The following is a 22,045-nucleotide window of genomic DNA, read 5'->3' as shown; positions in this document are numbered from 1 at the left end:
GGCTCGGCATAAAATAATCTGAACAGGAAAAAAAAGAGGACGATACAAGGCCTTTTATTTCAATTTAACTCTTCAGAACTCTGCTTTTATCGTGTTATACTGTTACTTGCCCAATGTTACTTGTACCCAGCTTTCATTAAAAGCTTGCGTTGGAATAATCCTCAGCTCGCACACTGAAACTATTTTTTAGAATTGAGTAATATAAGAAGTGTCTTGTTTTCCCTGTTAATCATTACGGGATAGTTTGGCGATAGGACATAGCATGCAAATATATATTTTAGCTTTGTAATTTAAGAATTTCATCAGACCCACCAGTAATTAGTGGCAAACATCAGCTAATCCAGTAACAGTGACGTAACACCAAGCGCTGACGCTGGCCGTTGTCATGGAAGTGTCGTTACTTCTGTCGTTGGTGTCCATTGTTCTCAACAATGTCAACGTTTCTGATATCGTCGTGTTCATTGCCAATGTTCACATCACAACGTCATGACATCACTGATAGTGACGTCATTGCCCATAGATATCGTAAACAGTACAAAGCATGGATAGTGAAAATGATTCAGATGCAATTTGATATGATTTATTATGCAAAGTAGCGAATGTGATCACGCGCAACTCGGAGTAAATGTACTCGTGTTTGAAGAGTACCCAATTGAAGACCAGGTGGAGCTAATTCTGGGTGTGCTCCGTTTGATGACTTTTTGTTTGCTCTGGCTGATTTTTGTATGCCTTCCCGCATTTGCATATGGTAAGAAAACTAGCATTCGTTGGTGTAAGAAGAAATGCGCTCTTTTCAAGAAGCATCACATATATCATAGTATTTCAACCTGAAAGTAAATGTTACTGTAAAATTAAGAATGAATTTTTCATGATGTCTGCAAAGATTGACCGTTTCGTTGATTGGCGACGATATAAACCTTTATAAGAACATAGCCCTGCTCTCACTCACAGTGTCGAAGTAAATTTATTTTCACGTCCGTGTGTGTTTGCTTCACTCAGTCACAGTGTTAGAGAACTGACGGCTGTATTTATCTTAAAGAGAAACAAGGAAGCAAAGCTGTTAAATGTTCAGTAAGTTTGAGAATCATAAGTAACATGTTAAATAGGGGTGGATCCAGAGATATTGTCTGACAGTCTTCCAAATTATACTTGTTGATCCAGCCTCCATTTTTGACCGTCTTCCGACAGAAAACATAAGATGCCCGACAATGATAACTTGAAATTCTGACCGTCTTCTGGAAGACCCAGAAGACGGCCTAAATCCGCCCCTGCTGTTTTTCCTTAATGGTCATCCTGCCGGCAGTGTCCAAAAAGGGTTTTCTTCAACTTTTATGCAATATTACATAATGCTTAACAGCATAATGACCATCAATTTTTAATAATAAAACAAAAGTATCATGGATATTCAGAAAATATGACTATCAAAGGTCTTTAAGACCATGGAGGTTCAAAGTCACAACTTGAAAATGCCAATATGTGAAAATTTTTCACAAAAACCTTTATAACTTCCAGAAATTCAACCAATCAGACTTGATTTCCAGCTTAAGCTGTATTTAAGTCCTATGTGTCTTTCCTGTAAGTTTGAAAAGAGTAAGTGGCATGTTTTCCTTTAATGGTCACTATTGCGGCAGTACCCAAAATAGGAGTTTCTTCAATTTTGATGCAATATTACATCATGTTTTAACAGCAATCTTTAATCACACACTGCAAGTAAAATGGATATTTAGGCCTCCAATGAGGCAAGACTCGACGAAATTAAAAGTAAAAAATGGCAAATTCTAAAACGCCCATTTATTCAATAAACTAAAGCAGAAAAATACATACCAGGTAAAATACTACTATCTTCTAGAGATACATAAAACCAATATAGATAAATAATCATTTAAAGACAAGCAGGAAGTAGCAGTCAGCAGACGGAAAAAATGGGGGAAAAAAGAGAAAAATATCCAAGACGAGCAGATACGGCATTGCGTCAAAGGCAGAAGACTAAAAGTAGGCCTAAGGTTTGAGGCTTGAAACAAGCTTTTACGTCTACATGCATTTGACTTTATAACTTCCCTCTATGTGATATGTTCATACAAATTTACCATTATTCTCACTGCGAATTTCGGAATACTGGCATTGGGTCAATCTCGGCCTGCTTTCTGTGTGGGTTGCGCCGTGCCGTGCAAATCGGTCCTTGAATGTAAAAAAAATGTATATAACAAAGAGTGCAAAATGCGCATTTTCTATCGCCTCAAAACAAAAATACGACGAGGAAAATTTAGTTTCAGTCATTAAAACCAGTTCTTCAAATTGGATCGGGGTCTTTTTAACTGGAAAATTCGGCAACGTTCAAAGATAGATGTAGATCTCTTAGGCCTTGTTCTCAATAAATTGCAAGTTTATTGTGTAAATAGTGAATATTTTATTTTTTCAAATGGTATGCTAAGATTTTGAAGTGTCAACTTGCTGAGAATTGCAAGAATTGAAAATAATATAAATGATATGAAGGGTAAATCTTAGTTTATGGATGATGTGGATTGACTTTTCTACGCTTAACCAGGGTCGGATCCAGGATTATTTGAAGGGGGGGGGGGGGGGGGGGGGGGGGGAGGGGGTCCGCGGATGCGAAACCGACCTCCCCCCCCCCCCCCCCTCGCGTTGTCGAGGGGTTCGGGGCCCAATGAAGGGAACGGGAAATTATGGTATTTTAGAGGGTGAACGGTGCCATGGGACCCCCTGACCACACTTGGTGCTAGTGTTAGGGCCTACTTCTGCCCTTGAGCAGCGCTTGAACTCTTATTACCTCCGCCAAGGAGGTTATGTTTTCACCCCTGTTTGTCTGTTTGTTTGTTTGTTTGTTTGTCATCAACATAACTCAAAAAGTTATGGACCGATTTTGATAAAATTTTCCGGAACTGTCACAAGTGGGCCAAGGAAGAGGTTATTAGCTTTTGGTGGTGATCCGGATAATCAATAATCAATCAATAATCAATAATAATCAAAAATCGCTCCCTTGGCGGAGGTCTACTCTCTCGGAGTGCTTTCTAGTACATTTTTATTGTTTTATTTTCTAGTACATTTTTATTATTCAGAAAAAGACGGCGTCTGGCCTTGCTAATGCATATTGTAATATATTACTATCTTTATGCTATTGATGGCTCTATTGTGCTCTATACAGTGAGAAGTAGTTTATTATACGAAGAAACACAATCACATCATTATTTATTCCTGTTCGGCAAACATCGGCTGATCCAGTAACAGTGACGTAACACCAAGCGCTGCCGCTGGCCGTTGTCATGGAATTGTCGTTACTTCTGTCGTTGATGTCCATTGTTCTCAACAATGTCAACGTTTCTGATATCGTCGTGGTCATTGCCAATGTTCACGTCACAACGTCATGACATCACTGATAGTGATGTCATTGCCCATAGATATCGTAAACAGTACGAAGCATGGATAGTGAAGATGATTCAGATGCAATTTGAAATTGTTTATTATGCAAAGTAGCGAATGTGATCACGCGCAACTCGGAGTAAATGTACTCGTATTTGAAGAGTACCCAATTGAAGACCAGGTGGAGCTAATTCTAGGTGTGCTCCGTTTGATGGCTTTTTGTGCGCTCTGGCTGATTTTTGTATGCCTTCCCGCATTTGCATATGGTAAGAAAACTAGCATTCGTTGGTGTAAGAAGAAATGCGCGTTTTTCAAGAAACATCACATTTATTATAGTATTTCCGATTTGCTCACATCGTAATGGGTTTGATGTTAGTGTAATTCAACCTGAAAGTAAAAGTTACAGTGCAAAATTACTTTTTCGTGATGTCAATAAATGTTGACCGTCTCGTTGATTGACGACGGTATAAACCTGTACGAGAACATAGCCTTGCTCTCACTCAGAGTGTCACCGGTAACGCCGAGTGTTGGTGAGCTGGTAGTTATTTCACCTTAATCTTATAAAGGTTGAGTTTTAAGGTTTTGCCTGTTATTTTACCTTTATATGTGTAAGAGATCTGGCAGTTTTTATACATTTATCTAAGAAAGGCCTTAGCCGACGCTCTTAAACAACTGGCTGGCATTGCACATTTGACAGAACTGGTGAAGATTTCACACTATGTCAGTCAGTGTGCGATCATCAGTCTTGTTACCTGTTGGCAATCGTTTGATGATTCACTATCACGTGATGTTTAATGTAATCAAATGGTTATCATAATATTCTTTTCAGAAGCTCGATGCGAGAGGGAAAACCAAATGAAAAATGAACTCGGTAAGATGAGAACTTTTCTTCTTTAAATCAACGCACTATATGTATATCATTTCTTTTACTGAATGGATGTTAAACGTGTATGTTTCACCGTTTACGAGTGCGTATCATTTTTAATCAAAAAGTCGACTTATGTTTGCTGATTGATTTATTTGAAGTATTGTCCATTTAAATAGCCGCCCGGCGCGCCAGGAATAAACGTGCGGTCGTGTTGAGACGGGTGAGTGCTACAGAATGCCTTTTTTTATATTGGGCGCTACGCAAACCTACAAGTACTTTTCTTACATGTATAACGTATGAGTATCATTCAAAATAGTGCACCAAACATGGATGAACTATATTAATTCATTTGTTTATTTGTAAGGCATTTTCCTTAATATTTTTGTTAGGACAAAGTTTTCGTTCATCCATTTTTTTCTTTCAGCACCCACAGATGTGTGATAACCGTACATTTTACTTCTCTTTTGTTTTTAAATTTAGCCCCACGTGCATGTTGCCCAATTACGCAAATTGGGGGACAGAAATACAGTCAAGATTAACCTATCTCAGACTGCCCGCGTAGAGGTATGTTTTTTTTAAATATATATATTTTATAGCAAACTTAAGTTCTTATTTCAAGAAATTCTCTCTCTCTCTCTCTCTCTCTCTCTCTCTCTATATATATATATATATATATATATATATAAGATAACAACACCTCAGTTATTTAAAAAACAATTAAATGATAGCATATTTTGAAGTGTTTGCTCAAACTACAGATATATTTATAACAGAATTAATATGCCTCTTTTGCTGCAGGTCCATCCTCTGGCAATGATGTACATCAAAGAAATATATTCAGCCATGTTGACGAAAGTAGGTATTCATATATTAAGACCGAAATTGAATAACAACTTTATCTGGACAACTTTGCCGAATGGGATAATATGCAATCTGAGAATAACAAATAACGTACTGTGGCAATAAGATCGAGAGTTATATTGGTATTTTAGGAACTGTCTTGTCTGTTACTCGGTATGTCAAACGCTGCTGATAGCATGGGTAGGGTGTTATATGTATGGGATTTCAGGTTAGAGGTAAAAAGTCACAAAATTAAGACTGGATCTTAATGTTTGGATGGAATGACAGTTAGATTATTCAGCATTGCATGGCTTTTGCGTATCAGTGTATTTTCTCTCTTTTTAAGAGTGCTTTGTTATATAGCAGATACCGGTATAGACAATAACTTTTGTGTGTTTTTTTTTATACAGTCCTCAATTCATATGGGAATGCTGAGGTTCCTAAGGCTAGTCAGCATTAGGAATAGCAACTCAACTTGCAGAAAAACAGTCAATGCTGGAGACAGAAAAGATGACAAAGTAAGGAATAATTTTGAAACTTAAATCTAAATTTTGAATGCGTGCATAAATGATCATAAGTGTATTTCACAATTGATAACTGGGCATGCACAAAACAGACACTTTATCTCAACTGGAAATTCTAGCAATTGCCGCAGTTCTGATTTCAATAAAGTTGGATGACTTAAGCTGCTGTAGGATTAGCCTATTAACCTGCATCCTGCCATTTTCTTTTTCTGGCATCCTCAGATATATAGTAACCATATTTATTCCCTATTCTTTTTCAAAACTTTAGCCCCACACTCATGTTGCCCAGTTACGTGAATTGGGGGACAGAAATATTGTCAAGATTAATCTACCTCAAACTGCCAGAATAGAGGTAACTATTTAATAATCTGCATTATGATTATCATAAATGAAAACATGTAGTGTATTAATCCAAAGATAAAAACATTTGCTATTTGTTTTAAGAAATAATGAACTGATAGCATATTTTACAATGCATGCCAAAACTAGAGATATACATATGACAGAAGTGATGTGACTCTTTTAATGCAGGTCCATACACTGACAATGATGTACATCAAGGAAATGCATTCAGCCATGTTGACCAAAGTATGTATATTTGTACGCAAACCTAAACTGCATATAACAGTAATTTCAAATTAACTTTGCTGATTAGGATTAAAGGGCTCTGAGAATATAATATAACGTATTGTCGCAAAAAGACCGAAAGGTCAACTGGTATTAAGCACTAGCCTCTTTGTTCTGTAACGGTGGATATTATTGGAAGCAGAGGGCAGGGAATTATGGGATGCAAGTAAGAGGAACAGTTTCACAAAGTTGGGCATGGAACTAAATGTTTCGCTGAAATAAAAGTCTGATTATTCAGCAAATGTTGTTGGTCATAAATGCACCCTCTCTCTGTCTCTCTCTCTTTTAATATAGCATATATATAGACATTTACTTTGTGTGTTTTTATACAGCCCGTAATTCAGATGGGAATGTTGGGGCATCTACGCCTGGTCAAGATCAAGAATAACAACTCAACTGAAGACAGAAAAGATGATAAAGTAAGGGGGCTTTTGAACTTAAATCTAAAATTTCAATGCATAGATGCATGGCCATAAGTTAATCGCTGTGTGATTTAAGTTTTTGTTATCAAGAAGTAAAAAAGAAAACAATAAAGTGATATTTTTTGTATAATCAGGAGCCTGGGCTTATATTGTTGAAACCTCTTAAAAGTTAGATGTATATTCTTACTCATATTGTTTATCCATAAGTATTGATGTACTTTAATTTATAAAACCATTAAGTGTTGAAATGATATATATTTTATTAAGCATCCCAAAGCAAACTCAACTGGCGAGTGTATTGAAGAGAAAGTCAACTCCAGCATTTCACTGATAGGAGCAGACTATAGTGAGGAGACATTTGAATCCACAATGAAGTCAGTGGCTGCACGTCTCCTAAGTGAAAAGAAGTTCACAGCCAAACTCATGAACAAAATCAAAAACAAGGTGAGATATCCATAATCAGTAAATGAAATGGAATAAGATAAGTAAAAGATATTAAAAAGAGAAAGGAACTACTACATGGAGTGTATATGTGTTAAATATAACACTTAACTTTTTTAATTATGTTAACCTATCAGGTTTTAAAACATAGTAATACCTTTTTTAAATTTAAATTGCCTGAATAATATGTTACCATTTTGAAATAGGCCACGTTCAAGCTGAAGCAATTGGTAAACAACAAGACGTACAACTTTGAATGTTAAAATTGCAGCTTTTATTCAAATATATTCATCTAATTAATTATTTTTTCCTACAGCAGAAGAAACTGAAAGGGAAGAAAGAAAAACAAAAGGAGCCTGATGTTTTACCAAGGAGATCAAGCATGCCCAAGAAGAAATTCAAGGCACAAAATGTTGAAAAGCCAGTTCAGAAGAAGCCAGATCCTGATTTTACAACCAAGGTTGACAACGAAAAAGTAGAAAATACGGTAAGCATTTTAGTAAGTAGGAATCAATCAATGTAAATGTGATTCTTGAGCATAATAACAAATATTATGTCCAAGTGTGATTTAAGCAGTTTTGCAACTGTTACATCTTTGTCTTATATTACAAGTAAATTTTGTAATTGATCATATTATAATCTTTGACACAAAACTTTTTTAAAATGTCGAAAAATATATAACAATTTTTGATATGGGGAAGGGTGGAAGTGCCCAACTTAAGTACTTGGTAAACAACCAAATGGACAACATAAAGAATAAGAAATTTTATTTTATTAATCTATTTAATTATTTTTTCATAAAGCAGGTGAAGGGCAAATGCCAAACTGAAGTAGATGGTAAACCACCAGACAGGCACCGTAAGACCAATACTGGCAGACGCAAGCCTAAGTTTGAGAAGCAGTTGAAAGCGACCTCAACAGATGGAAAGGAGATTGGTGTGGGGGATCATTCTCCAGTAGTTCCAAATATTCAGTCAGAAACTGAATTCCCTCCCTTGCCAAAGTGTGTTCCATCAGAAGTAAGTATATAAGTTACAAACAACAAATTTTCTATGATTTCAATGTGATATTTGTTATGAATATATGGTGAATTTGACAATTTTTTTATAATGATAACTGCTCAGGTTTTCAAACATGATAATAATTTTGCTTTATTTGAAATGTCTGAAAAATATATAACTGATTTGATACAGCTTTGAAATACTTGGTGAACAACCAGACAGGTAAGATAAAAAAATGTGGCATTTTGATTCATATTATCCATTTATTTGATTATTATTTCTTCAAGCAGGTGAAAGGCAAAGTCCAAACTGAAGTAATTGGTAAACCACCAGATAGGCACCGTGAGACCAATGATGGCCAACGAAAGCCTAGGACCAAAAAGCAGTCAAAGGCGAGCTCAACAGTCAGGAAGGAGATTGGTGTGGGGGATCATTCTCCTGTAGTCCCAAATATTCAGTCAGAAACTGAATTCCCTTCCTTGCCAAAATGTGGTCCATCAGAAGTAAGTATAAAAGTAGTAAACCAAAAATGCTTTTTTTTCTGTTTTTCATGTGATCTTCTTTATGAATACATGTATATGGTGAATTTGACAATTTTTTTTTATAATGATAACTGCTCAGGTTTTCAAACATGATAATAATTTTTCTTTATTCGAAATGTCTGAAAAATATATAACTGATTTGATACAGCTTTGAAATACTTGGTGAACAACCAGACAGGTAAGATAATAAAATGTGGCATTTTGATTCATATTATCCATTTATTTGATTATTATTTCTTACAGCAGGTGAAAGGCAAAGGCCAAACTGAAGTAATTGGTAAACCACCAGATAGGCACCGTGAGACCAATGATGGCCAACGAAAGCCTAGGACCAAAAAGCAGTCAAAGGCGAGCTCAACAGTCAGGAAGGAGATTGGTGTGGAGGATCATTCTCCAGTGGTTCCAAATATCCAGTCACATATTGAATTCCCTCCCCTGTCCAAGCATGACCCAACAGAAGTACGTAAATAAAAAGTTACAAACAACAAATGCTTTATGTTTTTTATGTGATCTTTATTCCAAATGTATGATAATATAACTCTTTTATTATGTCAACTAATCAGGTTAAAAAAGAAAACAATATTTTTTCTTGATTTACGTGTTCACTTGTATTGGTACAATTAAGTGAAGGGCAATAAGCTAAGTAAAGTAACTGACAAACAATCAGACAGGTAACAGAAAATGTTGAAGAGTGGCATCTTTATTCATTTTATTATTATTTCTTAAAGCAGGTGAAGGACAAAGTCCAAACTGCAGTAATTGGTAAACCACCTGATGGGCAACTTAAGACCAATGCTGGCCATCAAAAGCCTTGGATTGAAAAGCAGATTGGTGTGGTGGATCATTCTCCAGTAGTCCCAGACATTCAGTCAGAAACTGAATTCCCTCCCTTGTCCAAGCGTGAGCCATCAGAAGTACGTGAGAGGTTCACAATCAACAAATGCTTAATTTTGTTTTTTCATATGATCTTTGTTCTACAAATATATATATTTATATATATGGTGAATATAACACTTCATCATCTTTTATTATGTTAACTGATCAGGTTAAAAAAGAAAATAATTTTTTCTTCATCTAAAAGTGTCCAAATGATATATTTCCATTTTGATATGTGATGGGCAAGTTCTCAACTCAGGTAATTGGCAAACAACCAGATGGGCAAAAGAAAAAAATTGGAAACTGGCATTTTGACTCATTTTATTTATTTCATTATTTTATAATAATTTATTACAGAAGGTGAAGGACAAAGGAAAAGAAGATATCAAATGCAGTTCAACAGACGAGCAGACAGAAAAGAATGTAAATTCTTTTACTGAAGAACCACAATTTCAACAGAAATCTGTCTCCCCATCAAAGTTTCTCATGGGAGTTGACCCGAGCATCCTCTTGATTAGACAGAATTCCACAGACAATGCTCAGGTATCAGACCAAAACATGCAGGTATTAAACAGCATGGACCCCAGCATATTACTGATGGGCCCAGTCTGTGGTGCGCGTTTCCTAGAAAGTGCACAGACATCTGAATGCATGATGACCCAAGCTGCCTCAGTGGTCTCCCATCTCTGCAAAGAAAAGGAGATTACAATCAGCCCAAAAGAAAAGGTAAAAATAAATAAATAAACCAACAACTAAATTTCTTTAAAAATTAATACGGGTTTAATGTGGACATAAATAGATAATATGGTAAAAAATTCAAAATACAAATTGAAGGGTGCAAGTTTGTATACATTATAAAATAAAAAGGCTTTTTTCAACATTTAATCTCACAGACCTTTGTTTTAACACATCTTGAACTTTATCTTAATATAAAAATGCATTATCAAAACATGATTATCTAAATAGGTAAAGAAGGGCAAGTATCAAACACAAGTAATTGGTAAACCAACATCTGAGCAACTTAAGACTGATGGCAAACTAAAGCATAGGATTGAAAAACAGGCAAAGGCAAGCTCAACAGACAGGAAGGAGATTGGTGTGGGGGACCATTCTCCAGTAGTTCCAAATATTCAGTCAGAAACTGAATTCCCTCCCTTGTCCAAGCATGACCCATCAGAAGTACTTAAAGAAGTAACAAACTGCAAGAAATTGAATTTGAAGAATGGAAAACAAAAGATGCAGAGGTCATTGCCTTCAGCACCTCCATCTCCTTTGACCAGAACTGAGACTGATGACAAAGATGAAATTTCAGTTATAGATACATTGGTCTTGGAAACACCCACTTTTCTGGAAAATGAGGTAAACATTGCCATTGGGATGAAACAAATGATGCTATGTTAATTAAACCATTTTTAAAAATCTTTTATTAGTAGTGTTTGACACATTTTGTAATTGATTGCATAATTTGTAATGGATCAGTGATTGATATTGAACATAATCTCAACTTTGATCTTGACTTTGGTGTTTTTGTTGCTGGTATATTAGAGACCATTGTTGCAATTTTGCTAATTTAATTTTGTTCCTTTTGAACTTATTACGAACTTGATCGTAAAAAATCAATCAATTATCTGTTTTCGTAAAAGGTACAAAGGACAAAGAAAGGCCAGACCTCGGTGCAAGAGACTGAAGCAAAGCAGTTACATGAACGTGCAGTCGTGTTGAGACGGGTAAGTGCTAGAGAATGCCATTTTTTATTGGGCACTTCACAAACCTGCTTTTCTTAGGTGTAGCTTATGAATATACATGTATTATTTTAAAAAGGGACCACTGGTGGGACAGGAATGGTAGTCTGTTAGGAACTTTGGTCCATTCCCCATTAGTAGTATTACTTAGAACTGGACCCAAATACTAACCCCAATACTGCAACCAACGTTATAATCTGTGCTAATCATGTGGGACACCAGGCTTTGGTTCCTAAGCCCACCATTACTTTCACAACTGGCCATGGGTGACCTTTTCTTGGTCATTCCTTTGTTTTTTTTGAAAAGCATATTGGGTTCTAGTTTAAGACAAAGGTACATTTATCATTCAGCTATTTACTTCATGTAGATACCTAATGTTTTTGTCCAAGAATTTCATAATTGATCAGATATCTTGGCAAGATCAGAACATTCGCTTCATTTTTATTGCATATAAATCTAAATTGTCCTGACTGTCCATTAAAGCTTAATGTATATAGCAATTGCTGAGGTTCTGATTTCCATGGATTCTAAGTTGAGAAAGATAGGTGAAGTTGGGTGCTGTAATATTTACCTGCAGCTTTTTTTTTTTTATCTATTTATTTATTTTTTTTTTCCACAGATGTATGAAACCTTACTTAATTTTTACTTCTTTTTTTTATTGTAGCCCCACATTCATGTTGCCAAATTACGTGAATTGGGATACGGAAATATGGTAAAGATTAATCTACCTCAGACTGCCCGAGTAGAGGTACGTATGAAATAATCTACACTGTAATCATAAATGAAAACATGTATATATATATATATTTGTTTATAGATAAAAACACCTGTCAGGAGCCATTTGTTTTGAGAAACAATGAACTGATAGCATATTTTACAGTGTATGCCAAATCTGCAGGTATATTTATGACAGAAGTGACATGACTCTTTCACTGCAGGTCCATCCACTGGCAATGATGTACATCAACGAAATGCATTCAGCCATGTTGACCAAAGTAGGTATTCATGTATGCAAACCTAATCTGCATAACAGTAATTTCTAAACAACTGTGCCAAGTAGGATTATAGGGCTCTGAGAATATACTATAATATAGTGTAATATTGCAATGTGGCAATTGGGCCGAAAGTTCTACTGATATTTTAATATTAATATTTTAAATAAAAGCACTGGCCATTTTGTTCTATAATAGCTAACGCTTTTAGAAGCGGAGGGCAGGGGGTTATGGTTGAAAGTAAGAGGAACAGTGACACAAAATTGGGTATGGGTATTGGGTCTGATTATTCAGCGAATGTTATTGGACCCAAGCACACTTTCTCTCTCTCTCTGTTTTTGTTTGTGAAGCATGTTCTTATACATAGCATAGACATTTACTTTGTGTGTTTTTATACAGCCCATAATTCAGATGGGAATGCTGAGGCATCTAAGCCTGGTCAAGATCAGGAATAACATAAACTCAACCTGCAGAGAAATTATCAAGACTGAAGACAGAAAAGATGACAAAGTAAGGGGGCTTTTTGAAACTTAAATCTAAATTTTAAATGCATAGATGGTCATAAGTGAATCACTGTGTGAATAAAGTTTTTGTTATCAAGAAGAAAAAAGAACAGAAAAATGAAAAGAAAAAACGCCATTTTATTTGTATAATTAGGAGTCTGAGTATATATTGTCGACACTTCGTAAAAGTTGTGTGTGTGGACAGGGCACTTTAGAAAAATATTCTTACTCATATTGTATATATAGCGATTATTGAGTATTGATTTACGTTACTTTACAAAACCGTTTAGTGTTACAATGATATATATTTTAAGCATCCCAAGGCAAACTCAACAGGTGTGTGTCTTGAACAGAAAGTCAACTCCAGCATTTCACTGATGGGACCAGGCTGTAGTGAGGAGACATTTGAATCCACAATGAAGTCAGTGGCTGCACGTCTCCTAAGTGAAAAGAAGTTCACAGCCAAACTCATGAACAAAATCAAAAACAAGGTGAGATATCCATAATCAGTAAATGAAATGGAATAAAATAAGTTAAAAAAAAAAAAAGAAATTAAAAAAAAAAGCAACTATACTACATGAAGTGTATATATATGGTAAGCTTTTTTTTTTCATGATGTTAACCAGGCAGGTTTTAAACATAATAATACCTTTTCTTGATTTAAATTGTCTGAATAATATATTACTGTTTTGATACAGACAGCATTCAAGCTGAAGCAATAAGTAAACAATGAGACAGGCTACTCAGAAAGTTACAAATTGTTATTTTAATTCATTTATATTATCTATTTAATTATTATTTCCTACAGCAGAAGAAACTGAAAGGGAGGAAAGAAAAACAAAAGGAGCCTGATGTTTTACCAAGGAGATCAGGCATGCCCAAGAACAAATTCACGGCACAAAATGTTGAAAAGCAAGGTCATAAGGGGCCAGAGCCTGATTTTACAACTAAGATTGACAACAAAAAGGTGGAAAATTTGGTAAGTAGGAATCAAACCAAATTAATGTGATTTTGTGATGGATAAATTTTGTAACTGGTCATATTATAATTTTTGACAGAAAAATTTTTTAAAGTGTCTGAATAATATATAACACTTTGATACAGGGGAAGGTGCAAGTTCCCAAACCATGTACTTGGTAAACAACCAAACAGACAAAAATAAATTAAATTTTATTATTCTTTTTAATTATTATTTCCGAATACAGGTGAAGGGCAAATACCACACTGAAGTAATTGGTAAACCACGAGACAGGCACCGTAAGACCAATGCTGGCCAACGAAAGCCTGAGTTTGAGAAGCTGTTGAAAACAACCTCAACAGGCGGGAAAGAAATTGATGTTGGGGATCATTCTCCTGTAGTCCCAAATATTCAGTCAGAAAGTGAATTTCCTCCCTTGCCAAAGTGTGCTCCAACAGAAGTAAGAATATAAGTTACAAACGACCAAAAAAAAAAATGCTTTGTTTTATGTTTTTCATGTGATCTTTATTCTGAATACATGTATATGGTGAATATGACACTTTTTTTCTTTTAAATGAAAGCTGATCACGTTTTCAAACATTTTAAGAATTTTTCTTCATTTTAAATTTCTGAATAATATATAAATGTTTTTGTTTCATAATACCCATTTATTTGATTATTATTTCTCACAGCAGGTGAAAGGCAAAGGCCAAACTAAAGTAATTGGTAAACCACCAGACAATCATCAGAAGACCAAAGATGGACAACAAAAGCCTAGGTTTGAAAAGCAGGCAAAGGCAAGCTTAACAGTCAGGAAGGAGATTGGTGTGGTGGATCATTCTCCAGTAGTTCCAAATATTCAGTCAGAAACTGAATTCCCTCCCTTGTCCAAGTATCAGCCATCAGAAGTACGTAAAAAAGTTACAATCGACAAATGCTTCACTTTATGTTTTTTCATATGATCTTTGTTCTACATATATGCTGAATATCACATTTTATAATCTTTTTTATGTTAACTGATCAGGTGAAAAAAGGAAATAAAAGGTTTTTTTGATTAAAAATGTCTGAATAATATATTACTGTATTGGTACAAGTGAAGGGCAATAACTTCCAATAAGCTAAGTAAAGTAACTGACAAACGTTCAGAAGGGTAACAAAATGTTGAAGAGTGGCATTTTTATTCATTTTATTCATTGATTTAATTATTATTTCTTAAAGCAGGTGAAGGAAAAAGTCCAAACTGAAGTTATTGGTAAACCACCTGATGGGCAACTTAAGACCAATGTTGCCCAACGAAAGCCTAGGGTTGAAAAGCAGCTAGGGCCAATTTCATCAGGCAGGAAGGAGATTGGTATGGTGGATCATTCTCCAGAAGTCCCACAAATTCAGTCAGAAATTGACTTCCCTCCCTTGTCCAAGCATGACCCATCAGAAGTACGTAAGAAAGTTACAGCCAACAAATGCTTAGCTTCATGTTTTTTCAAATGATCTTTGTTCTAAATATATGCTGAATATGATACTTTATAACCTTTTATTATGTTAACTTATCAGGTTAAAAAAAGAAAATAGTCTTTTTCTTGATTTAAAAATGTTCACTTGTATTGGTACAAGTGAATTGCAATAAGTTATGTAAAGTAACTGACAAACATGCAGGTAACAAAAAATGTTGAAGAGTGGCATTTTTATTTATTTTATTATTATTTCTTAAAGCATGTGAAGGACAAAGTCCAAACTGAAGTAATCGGTAAGCCACCAGACAGGCAACTTATGACCAATGTTGCCCAACGAAAGCCTAGGGTTGAAAAGCAGCTAGGGGCAATTTCCACAGGCAGGAAGGAGATTGATGTGGTGGATCATTCTCCAGTAGTTCCAGACATTCAGTCAGAAACTGAATTCCCTCCCTTGTCCAAGCATGAGCCATCAGAAGTACGTAAAAAGGTTCTAATCTACAAATGCTTTATTTTGTTTTTGCATATGATCTTTGTTCTACAGCTACACATGTGGTAAATGTGACACTTATTATTTGTTTATTATGTTAACTGATTTTTTAAAATTAAAAATTGTCCTTATAATATATTACCATTTTGATACAGGTGAAAGGCAAGTTCTCAAGTTCAGTAATTGGCAAACAACCTGATCAGCAACAGAAGGAGTTGACTCATTTTATTATTTCTCTATTTTATAATTATTTATTACAGCAGGCGAAGGGCAAAGGAAAAGAAGAAGATGTCAAATGCAGTTCAACAGACAAGCAGTCAGAAAAGAGTGCCAATTCTTCTTCTGAAACACCACAATTTCAAATTATTTCCGACTCCCCATCAAAGTTTCTCATGGGAGTCGATCCGAGCATCCTTTTGATTAGACAGAATTCCACCGACAGTGCTCAGGTATCAGACCAAAACATGCAGACGTTAAACAGCATGGACCCAAGCATATTACTGATGGGCCCAGTCCTGGAAAGTGCACAGACATCAAAATCCATGATGAGCCGAGATGCCTCGGTGGTCTCCCATCTCTGCAAAGAAAAGCAAATTACAATCAGCCCCTCAAAAAAGGTAAAATAAATAAATAAATATGGGTTAAACATAAACAGGAATAGATAGAATGGTAAAAAAATCAAAATAGAAAGGTTTTGTACATTATAAATAAAAATACAGCATTTTTTAACATTTAATCAGACAGACCTTTGTTTTAACATATCTTAAACTTTATCTTAATATAAAAAATGCATTATCAAAATATGATTATCTAAATAGGTAAAGAAGGGCAAGAATCAAACTCAAGTAATTGGTAAACCAACATCTGGGCAACTGAAGACCAATGGTGGCCAACAAAAGCCTAAGATTGAAAAACAGCTGAAGGCGAGCTCAACAGACAGAATGGAGATTGGTGTGGTGGATCATTCTCTGGTCGTCCCAAATATTCAGTCACAAACTGAATTCCCTCCCTTGTCCAAATATGATCCAACAGAAGTACATAAGGAAGTAACAAACAGCAAGAAACTGAGTGTGAAGAATGGAAAACAAAAGGTGCAGAAATCCTTTCCTCCAACACTTCCAACTCTGGCAACCACAGCTGAGACAGATGACAAAGATGAAATTTCAATTATAGAAACGTTGGCCTTGAAAACACCCACTTTTTGGGAAAATGAGGTAAACATTACCATTGGTATTAAACACATGATACTTATGTTAATTTCACCTTTTTATTAGTAATGGTTGATACATTTTGTAATTGGTTGTATAGAAAACAAAAAATCAATCAAAATTGTAAACAATCAATGTTGAACATTATCGTAAAATTGTTATTGGCTACTGTGCTGCATGTTTTAAATGCTGGTTAAGGAGACCGTTGTTGTATTTAGGCCAATTTAATTGTGTTCCTTTTAAACTTATTTTGAACTTGACCATATAAAATCATTCAATTATTATTATTATGTGAAAGGTACAAATGACACAGAAAGGCCAGACCTCTGTGCAAGAGACTGAAGCAAAGCAGTTACATGAAGGTGCAGTCTTGTTGAGACAGGTGAGTGCTAGAGAATGCCATTTTTATTTTGGGTGCTAGACAAACCCACTTTTCTTAATTCATGGAGATACAGGGTATATGCCTAATGTTGTTGTCACAGAATTTCATAATTGATCAGATATCTTGGCAAGATCAGAACATTCACTTTATTTTTATTGCAAATAAATCTAAATTGCACTGACTTTCCATTCAAGCGAAATGTAGCAATTGCTGTGGTTCTGATTTCAATGAATTTTAAGTTGAGAAAGATAGGTGAAGTTGGGAAGCTGAAATATTTACCTGCAGCCTCCTCTTTTTTTTTATATCCACAGATGTATGAAAACCTTACTTTTTTACTTTTTTTAACTGAAGCCCCATGTTCAAGTTGACCTATTACGCAAATTGGGGGACAGAAATATTGTCAAGATTAATCAACCTCGGACTGCCCGAGTAGAGGTATGTTTTTGGTAATCTATGTTATAATCATAAATGAAAAGATGTATTTGTCCAAAGATTATAAAAAAAAAAATCTTAGCAATTTGATATCATAAACAATAAACTGACAACATATTTTACAGCTTATATCAAAACTATATGATATATATTTATGGCTACTATACGAAATATATTTATGACAGAAGTGATGTAACTCTTAATACAGGTCCATCCACTGGCAATGATGTACATCAAGGAAATGCATACAGCAATGTTAACAAAAGTAAGTGTTCATATATGTAGACTCAAAAAAGTAATTCCTGGACTACTATGCCAAATTGGATAAGAATGCTCATAGAATATCATAACATAATAATGCAATGCCGCAATAAGACCAAAGTTTTACCTGTGTTAAGCACTGGCCACTTTATTGGGATTAGAAAGCAGAAGGCTACAGGATTCATGTAAGAGGTATAGTTTTCATAAAATTGAGACTAGAACTAAACTGTTTCGGTGGAATGATATTCAGCGATGGCTTTGGTGTATAAGCATATTGTCGCATTTTTCAAGTGAGCTTTGATATATAGCAGATAGACAATTACTTTTATATGTTTCTTTATACAGCCCTTAATTCAGATGAGGATGTTAAGGCATCTAAGCCTAGTCATCAGGAATTGCAACTCAACTTGCAGAAAAATAATCAACACTGGAGACAGAAAAGATGAAAAAGTAAGGAGAAATTGTGAAAATTAAATCTAAATTGTTAATGCATATGAATGAGCATAAGTGTCTAGTTAAAGCCCTAGAAAATTATCTTAAGAAATATTTACCAAGGTAAAAAAGAAAAGAAAAGAAAGGAAAATATCCCTATTTTTGTACAATCATGAGCCTGAGCTAATATTATCGACACTGTGTTGGGACTGGACACTTTTTTATTTTTTATTTCTTATTGCAATTAAAGGGCAAGTGCCAAATGGAAGTAACTGGTAAACCACCATTCGGGCGTCATAAGACCAATGCTGGTGGACTAATGCCTTGGTGTGAAAAGCAGCTGAAGGCAAGCTCAAAAGACAGGAAGGAGATTGGTATGGGGGACCATTCTCCAGTAGTCCCACAAATTCAGTCAGAAACTGACTTCCCTCCCTTGTCCAAGGATGATCCATCAGAAGTACATCAAGAAGTAGCAAATAGCAAGAAATTGAATAAGAAAAACGGGAGATCAAGCCAGCCAAAATACAAATTCGTGGCATCGAAGAGGCTAGAGCCCGATTTAACAACAAAGACCAACGGCAAGAAACTTAAAAAAGAGGTAGGCATTTCCTTAAGTACTCTAGGAATTAAACAACGAAAATTTATTTTAACAGTTTTGCAGCTGTTACATCTTTATCTTTTATTAGCATTGCTTAATAATATTTGTAATAATTATTAATTATTATATCATTAATTTATTATTATGTCATTAATTATTATTTCTTAAACCAGGTGAAAGGCAAAGGCCAAACAAAAGTATCTGGTAAACCACCACACGGACAACTTAAGTCCAATGCTTGCCAACGAAAGCCTAGGATTGAAAAACAGACGACCTCAAAAGACAGGAAGGAGATTGGTGTGGGGGTTCATTCTCCAGTAGTTCCACAAATTCATTCAGAAATTGAATTCCCTCCCTTGTCCAAGTATGATCCAACAGAAGTACGTAAGGATTTTACCAACGACAAATGCTTTGTTTTATATTTTCTTTTTCATATGACTTTCGTTTTACATGCATGTACTTGAATCTAAATGTAAACTTACAACACATTTTCTTGTAACTACTCAAACCTTAAAAGAACCTTTTATTTTTTATTAAAAGGTTTCTGAAAATTCAATATGAATTTTGATTATACCAATATTAAATTAATATTAATCATTTTCATAATGTTTATTTTTTATCAATTTTTTTTCAAAATAGGCCAGGAAGGCAGTACGTACCAACACAGACCAAGAACATCAAGAGATGAAAATGGCAGACATGAGAAAAAGTGGCTCCATGGAAACCGGCCAAGAAGAAGATTTGAAAAACAGCTCAACAGATGAACAGACAGAAAACGATGTCAATTCGTTTTGTGAAAAGCAACAAAATCAACAAAAATTTGACTCCCCGTCAAAGTTTCTCATGGGAGTCGACCCGAGCATCCTTCTGATTAGACAGAATTCCACCGACAATGCTCAGGTATCAGACCAAAACATGCAGGCGTTAAACAGCATGGACCCCAGCATATTACTGATGGGCCCAGTCCTGGAAAGTGCACAGACATCAGAAAGCACGATGAGCCGAGATGCCTCAGTGGTATCGCATCTCTGCAAAGAAAAGCAGATTACAACCAGCCCCATCAAAAAGGTAAAAAATGAAATAAAAAACAGGCTAAACATAAACATAAATGCACGCAGATAAATGAGGTAAAAAAAATACAAAGTGAAGGGCGCTAGGTAATGTACATGTACCTTGTAAATAGGTTATTTCATTTTATTTTTAAATTCAGACCAACTTTTGTTTTTAGCATAAGCTTATACTTTTTTAAATGTAAAAATGCATGATAAAAATATAATTATTTAAATAGGTGATGAAGGGCAAGTACCAAACTCGATTAATTGGTGAACCATCAGACAGGCAACCAAAGATCAGTGTTGGCCGACGAAAGCCTAGGCTTGAAAAGCAACTGAAGCCGGGCTCAACAGTCAGGAAGGAGATTGGTTTAGGGGATCATTCTCCAGATGTTCCACAAATTCAGTCAGAAACTGAATTCCCCCCTTTGTCCAACTATGATCCATCAGAAGTATGTAAGAAAGTAACAAACGGCAAGAAATTGAATTGGAAGAATGGACAACAAAAGAAGCAGAAGTCCTTGCCTTCGACACTTCCCACTTCTGCGACCAGAACTGAGACAGATGACAACGATGAAATTCCTGTTATGCAAAGATGTTCCTCGTTGGTCTCGGAACAAATAGAGATTACATCCACTATTCTGGAAAATGAGGTAAGCTTTTCCGTAAGACGCGCATGTTCATTTTAACAGTTTCTTTATCTTGTGTTAGTAGTGGTAGATAAATTTTGTCATAGTAGGTTATAAAATAATTTTTTTCAGAAAAAACAAAAACATTAATTATTTAACATTGTAACCCACCAGCCGTTGATTTTGAACATAATCGCAAAATTGATCTTGAATACCAAGTTACCCATTTTGATACAGATTAAAATGACAGCTGTTGTAGATTCACTTTTTTGGGGGGAGGACCTGATTATTAATATGTTATTCATTGATAGGTAATCAATTATCAATATTTTGTTAAAGGTACATAAGACACGGAAAGGTCAGACCTCTACGCAAGTGATAGAAAGAAATCAGCCGCATGAACCGAGCGTCGCCGAAGCCGGCTTACTTACGGCAGGGGACAGCCGCTTTAAAAGTAGCACGTTTGACGCTCAAAACGGACTGAATTCCTCTCAGAGGCCCGTGACATTACACAGTGAAAGTAAGATCGAGAATGTTTCGATTTCACTGGAAGAATCGACCTCTGGGCAGATTGAGATCGCACTCACTTTGCCGGCGGATGTGGTGAACATTTTGAAAATTGATGAGTTAAACCACGCAGAGGGTGCGGCTTATGTAACGTCTGCGTCTCCAAGTGCAAGCAATGCGTCTAACAGAAACATGAACAGTTACATACAGGATACTTTAAATAAGAAAAAGAATCGAAGAAAAACCAAAGTCGTTCTTTTAAGCACGCGCACTCTTCCACGCTATGAAACATGAAGAAATGACTCACATGTACAGTCCAAGGAACAATTAAAAAATTTACACTTTTTTGTCAACTTTAACAAGAATTATTCATATTAAAAATTCTAATATATCTTTTTTTGTTTGTTTGTTTAAATAATGTATATTTCTGTGAAGTATTTAGGTATCTTAGACATTTTAGTAAATCTAAATGTACAATTTCAGAAAGCTACTTTAGTTAGTTAAAGAATGGTTAATTTATTCAAATTACAATAAAATATACCATCTTGTACATATTGATATAAAATTTGAATTGAATAAAATTCAAAAATCAGTATTAGCGTGATAATTTGATTTCTCATTAACCTTTTAGAATGGACTCAAAGACAGCCGATTGCCTTTTAAAAAGTATCTTACAAAATTGCTTTTTTGAATGTAACACATTTTTCGTGGTCTACAAATATCATAAGTATTTATTTCCGATCTAATAGAAACGAATTTAATGAAACTACACACACACACACACACACGCACGCACGCACGCATATTTCATACCACGAATGATAGGCGAAATACAGATCCACAGGTAAAACATGGCCGACCCACTTAAATGATTGTCGCATAATCCCGACGG

General features: G+C 35.2%; 2 protein-coding genes across 2 annotated transcripts; both read left to right on the top strand.

Annotated features, from left to right (window-relative positions):
* The first annotated feature begins 4,128 nt into the window (after positions 1-4,128).
* LOC147763105 (uncharacterized) lies at positions 4,129-10,920 on the top strand. The gene is made up of 15 exons (XM_087008745.1): positions 4,129-4,249; positions 4,423-4,466; positions 4,727-4,810; positions 5,045-5,101; positions 5,497-5,604; positions 5,879-5,962; positions 6,142-6,198; positions 6,570-6,656; positions 6,927-7,103; positions 7,417-7,587; positions 7,904-8,119; positions 8,887-9,102; positions 9,372-9,557; positions 9,877-10,245; positions 10,486-10,920. Exons 1-15 carry the CDS (start codon positions 4,183-4,185, stop codon positions 10,918-10,920), a joined length of 2,358 nt encoding a protein of 785 aa, XP_086864871.1. The 5' UTR covers positions 4,129-4,182.
* Positions 10,921-11,852: 932 nt separating this feature from the next.
* Positions 11,853-21,729, top strand: LOC147763104 (uncharacterized). Its single transcript, XM_087008744.1, has 20 exons — positions 11,853-12,009; positions 12,200-12,256; positions 12,653-12,763; positions 13,071-13,247; positions 13,565-13,735; positions 13,962-14,174; positions 14,407-14,622; positions 14,936-15,148; positions 15,425-15,640; positions 15,913-16,269; positions 16,471-16,866; positions 17,159-17,242; positions 17,594-17,677; positions 17,883-17,939; positions 18,281-18,385; positions 18,618-18,965; positions 19,139-19,345; positions 19,605-20,033; positions 20,254-20,670; positions 20,986-21,729. Exons 1-20 carry the CDS (start codon positions 11,971-11,973, stop codon positions 21,445-21,447), a joined length of 4,359 nt encoding a protein of 1,452 aa, XP_086864870.1. The 5' UTR covers positions 11,853-11,970; the 3' UTR covers positions 21,448-21,729.
* The last annotated feature ends 316 nt before the right edge of the window (positions 21,730-22,045 follow it).

Source organism: Lingula anatina, chromosome 3, assembly GCF_051362555.1.
Source record: "Lingula anatina isolate TDL-2025a chromosome 3, LinAna3.0, whole genome shotgun sequence".
Lineage (NCBI taxonomy): Eukaryota > Metazoa > Brachiopoda > Lingulata > Lingulida > Lingulidae > Lingula > Lingula anatina.
This window is presented reverse-complemented; position numbering and strand designations above follow the sequence as displayed.

Bases quoted from the DNA above. Each gene is read 5' to 3' on its own strand.
- LOC147763105 (XM_087008745.1), top strand. From the start codon at position 4,183: ATGGTTATCATAATATTCTTTTCAGAAGCTCGATGCGAGAGGGAAAAC. The intron at 4,811-5,044 runs GTATGTTTTTTT...CTTTTGCTGCAG, and splicing joins CTCAGACTGCCCGCGTAGAG to GTCCATCCTCTGGCAATGAT. The intron at 10,246-10,485 runs GTAAAAATAAAT...TTATCTAAATAG, and splicing joins CAATCAGCCCAAAAGAAAAG to GTAAAGAAGGGCAAGTATCA.
- LOC147763104 (XM_087008744.1), top strand. From the start codon at position 11,971: ATGGTAAAGATTAATCTACCTCAGACTGCCCGAGTAGAG. The intron at 15,149-15,424 runs GTACGTAAGAAA...TATTTCTTAAAG, and splicing joins CCAAGCATGACCCATCAGAA to CATGTGAAGGACAAAGTCCA. The intron at 17,678-17,882 runs GTATGTTTTTGG...CTCTTAATACAG, and splicing joins CTCGGACTGCCCGAGTAGAG to GTCCATCCACTGGCAATGAT.